Source organism: Gracilinanus agilis, unplaced genomic scaffold (assembly GCF_016433145.1).
Source record: "Gracilinanus agilis isolate LMUSP501 unplaced genomic scaffold, AgileGrace unplaced_scaffold28067, whole genome shotgun sequence".
Taxonomy (NCBI): domain Eukaryota; kingdom Metazoa; phylum Chordata; class Mammalia; order Didelphimorphia; family Didelphidae; genus Gracilinanus; species Gracilinanus agilis.
In genome coordinates, this window is record NW_025360321.1 from 1 (window position 1) to 5,562 (window position 5,562).

The 5,562-nt window shown below is 38.2% G+C and overlaps 1 protein-coding gene across 1 annotated transcript; it reads left to right on the plus strand.

Annotated features, from left to right (window-relative positions):
* Positions 1-1,013: 1,013 nt before the first annotated feature.
* Positions 1,014-1,870, plus strand: LOC123254665 (putative caspase-16; the record flags this gene model as incomplete). Its single annotated transcript, XM_044683635.1, has 3 exons — positions 1,014-1,088; positions 1,471-1,574; positions 1,763-1,870. Coding segments are annotated over 3 exons (287 nt in total), but the record flags the coding sequence as incomplete, so codon positions are not given.
* Between the last annotated feature and the right edge of the window lie 3,692 nt (positions 1,871-5,562).

Below are 5,562 nucleotides of genomic sequence, written 5' to 3' on the forward strand. Positions count from 1 at the left end.
CAGTTATTTTCCTTCAGCTTTCTCTAGATTCCTCTGAATCCTCTGTGTTTCCAATTTGAGTCAAAGTCCTCGGCCTTGAAGACATTACATGCTAACAGATACCAAAGAAACTAACCCAGTTTGTAGTATGATAGAATGGAAGGAACTTGGGTAGGGTAGGTTAATAGGTAAGACTTGGAGTCAATAGACTTGGGTATACAATTCCTGCTCTGCTTCTTACTACCTCTATGACTTGGGCAAAGCACTTTGTCTCTTTGAGCTTCTTCATTTTCCTCATCTGTAAAATAAGGAGACTGGACTAGATAGTGTTCAAAGTCTTTTCTGGATTTGTGGTTTTTTTTTTTAAACCCTTACCTTCCATCTTAGAATCAATACAGTGTATTGGTTCCAAGGCAGAAGAGTGGTAAGGGCTAGGCAATGGGGGTTAAGTGACTTGCCCAGGGTCACATGGCTAGGAAGTGTCTGAGGCCTGATTTGAACCTAGGATCTCCTGTCTCTGGGCCTGACTCTCAATCCACTGAGCCACCTAGCTGCCCCCTTAAAGTCTTTTCTGGCTTTGAATCTTATGATCTAAGAAATCCAAGAGGAACTGGGTGGAATCCTTACTTCCTACTACTTCATCAGGACATATCTCTTTGAGGAGATGGGCTTTGAAATGAGAAAAGGTCATTGATTAGACATTGCAGTGGAAGGAGAGAGTTTGCTCTTGGTAGAGGAAATGGTGCAAGGAATGGGATGCAGACAGGAAAAAAGGGAAGGTGGAAGGGATTAGAGAGAAGAGTAGCAGAAAGTCAGGATAAAAGACTTTGACATATATGGCAAGTTAACAGTTACTTTGGAGATTTGGGTAGAGGAATGGTAGGATTATAAGCTTCCCAAAAGCTAGGATGGAAATGTTCTTTTGATTTCTTGATAGCTTGTGAGTTCCTATATAGAACTATTTTAGGGTGGTGGATGGGGATGGTAATAATTATTTTCTTCTAAGGTAATTATGATTTTCTGATTTACTCTAGATGTCTCCTCCAACGGGTACTCTCCTAAGAACCCAGACCAAGTGGACATCCTGAGAGTCTATTCAGCTGCAGAAGGTATGAGGAAAATCACAATTAAAAAAAAATACTCAAAATATGGACCAGGAGTCAACTTTTGGCAAGCAAATTATACTTAAATTTAAGTCCTGGAAAAAAATAACTGCAGTACTATGGCTTTCTGGTCTACCCCAAGGAGCACCTAAAACTCCTAGTCCAGGATGAGTAGAGATTCCCCTTCCTGGAATTAGATACTGTGTCTAGTCTGAAACCAACCTATCTTCAGGTTGACCAGAGGAGCAAGACCTTCTGATCTGGTTACATTTTAAGACTGTGGTCCTACAAGAAATCCCCACTCTGTCCTATTATCTCACACCTCTACTCTTCTATCATCCTTGGCCCTAAATAAGAAGGAAGATTGATAGGTACCTATTTCCTTTAGGCTATGTGGCATACCGAAATGAGAATGGCTCAGACTTCATCCAGACTCTTGTAGAAGTTATCATAGCTGATCCTGACCAGGACCTTTTGGAGCTTCTGACTGAAGTGAGTGACTGAACTCCTTTCCTCCTACCCTTATACTCCCAATACCTACATATACTCCCTCTGATTTAAACATGGTGATCTCATTGTGCTAGAGAGCCCCAACTTGGGGAGCTTAACTCAAATGCAAACTCCAAGCCCTTCAGAAAACCTTGGTGACCTGGCCCTACATCTAGTCTTATTTTTTGCAGGTAAACAAGAGGCTATGTGAGATGGAGGTGCTTGGTCCAGACTGTGATGAAATACGAAAGATGAGCTTAGAGATCCGGAGCTCCCTGAGGAAACAATTGTATCTAAAGGTCTGAGAGCTGGAGAGCAAGGCAGAGAATTTGGGCATGGTGTATCTGGACCTTCAATAGTCCTATAACTTAATTTTTTCACAACATTTTTTTGTCTTTCTATCCTCGTGCCTAGAATATAGTAGATGTTTAACAAATTATTTTCCTCCCAATCTTATTTAGGTATTTATTTTAATAAACCTCTATTATCTCTCCTTTCTACTCTGAACAATTAAGAAAAGAAAGCACTTATAAAATGTTATAAATAGATGTAAAGAAATACGTAAAAAATAAATTTTCATATTGGCCATGTCCAAAATGTCTTGTTTTGCATTTTGAGACCATCACCTATCTGGCAAGAGGTTGGTAGCAAATATTTCAAACTTTCTATAGCTTCACATCAGTCTTGGGTTAGGTAAGGTAGAGACTCAAGGGATTTACTCCTACCTTCATCTCCTTTATAGTACTGATTCTAGGGAATATGAAATGTACTACAATCCCTAACAATTTCACTGTGAACTCCCTCAGGGTTAAAAGTCAACTCTAGTGCATTTTGGGAAGATATTAGGAAATGACAGTTGTTATGTAGACTCTGATCCTGTCTCTATCTTTGGATTGATTTTATCCTTTTCCTCTACAGAGTCAACTTTTTCCAACTAAGGATGATTGACTTCATGCCTGGAACAAAAGGATCACTTTTGTAAGAAGGACAAAAAAGATCTTTTTTGCACTGGGAAGAGTTCCAGAGAATGTGGATTTAACTTTTAAAAACCTTCTGTCTTAGAATAGATTCTAAGCAACAGTTCCAAGGCAAAAAAAGCAGGAAAGGCTAGGGAATTGGAATTAAGTGATTTGCCCAGAGTCATATAGCTAGGAAGTATCTAAGACCAGATTTGAATTCAGGTCTTCTCAACTCCAGGACTGGCACTCAATCTACTCTGCTCCCAGGATATAATGTTAAAGAGTGCTAAAGTTAAAATCATGAAGACTTGAGTTGCAGTCTAGGCTTTTCTAGTTTACTCTAGTTTACTCAGCCTTCCAATTCTTACCATTTTATAACGGTATGATAGGCTAGTCCTACCTATTTCACTGAGTTGTAAAAGGTGGTAGAGGTAAAGGTATGGAATAGAGGTAAAAGATGGAATAGATGTGAATCTTAAAATACTATAAAAATTTAAGTTATTTCTACTACTGATAAATTGTTGTTTATTTGCAAACTAGTTGAGGTATATGAGTCACTAGACATAAATACAGTTAGTTGTCTTTTCTACATCTAGAGGTTAGAGGTGCAGCATCTCTGTGATCTGGAAAATCCATGTAAAAATTTTTGGCCCTTCCCTCACACCAGAGAAGGAGTCTGACTTTTTTTCTTTTTCTTTTATGGGGTATTTATAATACCTTATTGTAAATTTTGGGTTAAGTATGCATTTCTGAGTTTCTGAACTTTTTCTTTTTCTTTTTTTTTTTTAAACCCTTACCTTCCATCTTGGTATCAATCCTGTGTATTGGCTCCAAGGCAGAAGATTGGTAAGGGTAGGCAATGGGGGACAAGTGACTTGCCCAGGATCACACAGCTGGAAAGTATCTGAGGCCAGATTTGAACCTAGGACCTCCCAGTCTCTAGGCCTGGCTCTCAATCCACTGAGCTACCCAGCTGCCCCCTCTGAACTTTTTCTGTGTCTACTGGACTTTATGTGTACAAAACTCCCCCCCAAATTCCCATTTAATTTTTTATGTTGACCCATGATATATCAAAATACTAAGAGGAAAAGTCATGATGTGGAAGAGATACCTATAGTATCAAACTAGATATGGTAATAAACTCACCACTATGCTGTTAACTGAAATCTTGGTTAATTCCATCCTTCAACCTCCTCTCCTCTATTTAGAGGGCTAGAGTTTGAGGCATCAAACTCCTCCTCATGCCTTCCCTTATAAAAGGCAGAAACTGAATTCCCAGAACACTCTATCTTGCATCTGCTCCCTTTCCTGCTTTCAATTTCATGGAGCAAAACACCCTCATGGGTGGGTATCACCTGGCCCCTCCACCCCACATTTTTTTTGCGGTGTTGTCTTTTAGATTGCAATCTCATTGAGGGCAGTCTGTCTTTCTTTTTATTCATTGTATACCTAGTGCTTAGCACTATACCTAGCATGTAAAGGGTGTTCAATAAATGTTGATTGGATTAGATGGCTGAGACTTTTCTCAAACAATTATAGACTTCTCTCTGATGTAAACCCTCTAACATTATGTATCGCTAGTTTCTTAGTTGAACCCCCCCTTTTTTTTTTTAAATACTCCTTGCACTGATAAGCCATTTTATCTGGATTGCCTTCCGGTAAAAGACTAAAGTAGCATTCTAACAAAACATTTCCTTCATTCACATTTTTCTCTTTTATATTCATGTGACATCTTCAGTTCATAAGAAGGTTTGAGACATAAACAGAGGCTTTCTCACATTAATGTAAGAGACTCTTTCCTTTGTGGATTCATTAATATACAATCAGCAGGAACATTAAACTAGAGGCTTTCTTATATTTGTAAAACTTTTCTCATTATGTGGAAACTTATGTTTTCACTCAAGTAATTCCTAAAAGTTCTTCCATTCTGAGTTTGTCTCAGCCGATGACTCTTGGGCTCTGACACTTTTCCTTGAACCTTATTCCTGAAGTTTTTTCCATATCTTTTCACTGTCTTTTTAAGTTTAATGCAACTTTTATCTTTATATCATCTTCATTTCCAAATATATTTTCCTCTCATCCCCCTCCTATGGGGCCATCCCTTTAAACAAAATAAAGGGGAGAAGGCAGCTCAGTAACAAATCAACAAATTAACCAACACATCGGCCAAATCTTATACTACAATATATACAAAATTCTACACTCAACAGTCCCTTACCTCTGCAAAAGAAGGGTGTGCATTTTTACAACTTTTCTTTGGGGACAGATTTGGTCCTTATAATTACACAATACTTAAGGAATTTTTGTTATTGCTCTTACTGTTTACATTGCTGTAGTTATTATGTATATTGTTTTCCTTGTTCTGCTTACTTCATTATTTTTTTAATTCTGAATTTAAACAAGTAAGATCAATATTTCTTTATAGAAGAATTCCTCCCAGAGTCCCCCATATCCTGATTCAGTAAACACTGATGGCCTGAAGAGAACATCTTTATTCATCTTCCTTAGGGCAACAGACATCAATCTAGCCTGATAACTAAGATACTTCTTGGTGATTTGTTGCCACTTCTGAACACATGATACAGTCATCCTCTATGAGAATGCAGGAATCCTGGAGTCTGCATGCCAGTTCGTGGCCTGTGGGTGGCTGACTGCTCTGGGTCAAGCTTCATAAGTAGGCTCTATTTCCCCAGGATTTCCAATATCAGAGAAGCATATAGGAAGGATAGATAGAGTATTTATTAGGCACTTACTCTTTGCCAGACACTATGCTAAATTCTGTGAATACAACTATAAGCAAAAAAAACTGACAGTCTCTATCCTTAAGGAACATGCATTCTAATGGTTAAAAACACCCATAAGGAGGGAGCTGGAAAGCAAGGTGGATGAAAGGAGGAGATAGGTAGAAAATTTTGAAGAGTCGGGAGTAGAGTTGGGATAAAGTGAACATTTATGATTTGAATTCTTCATGAAGTAATAGCTCTAAGCAAGAGGGAAGGAAATATATATATGTATATATATATATATATATA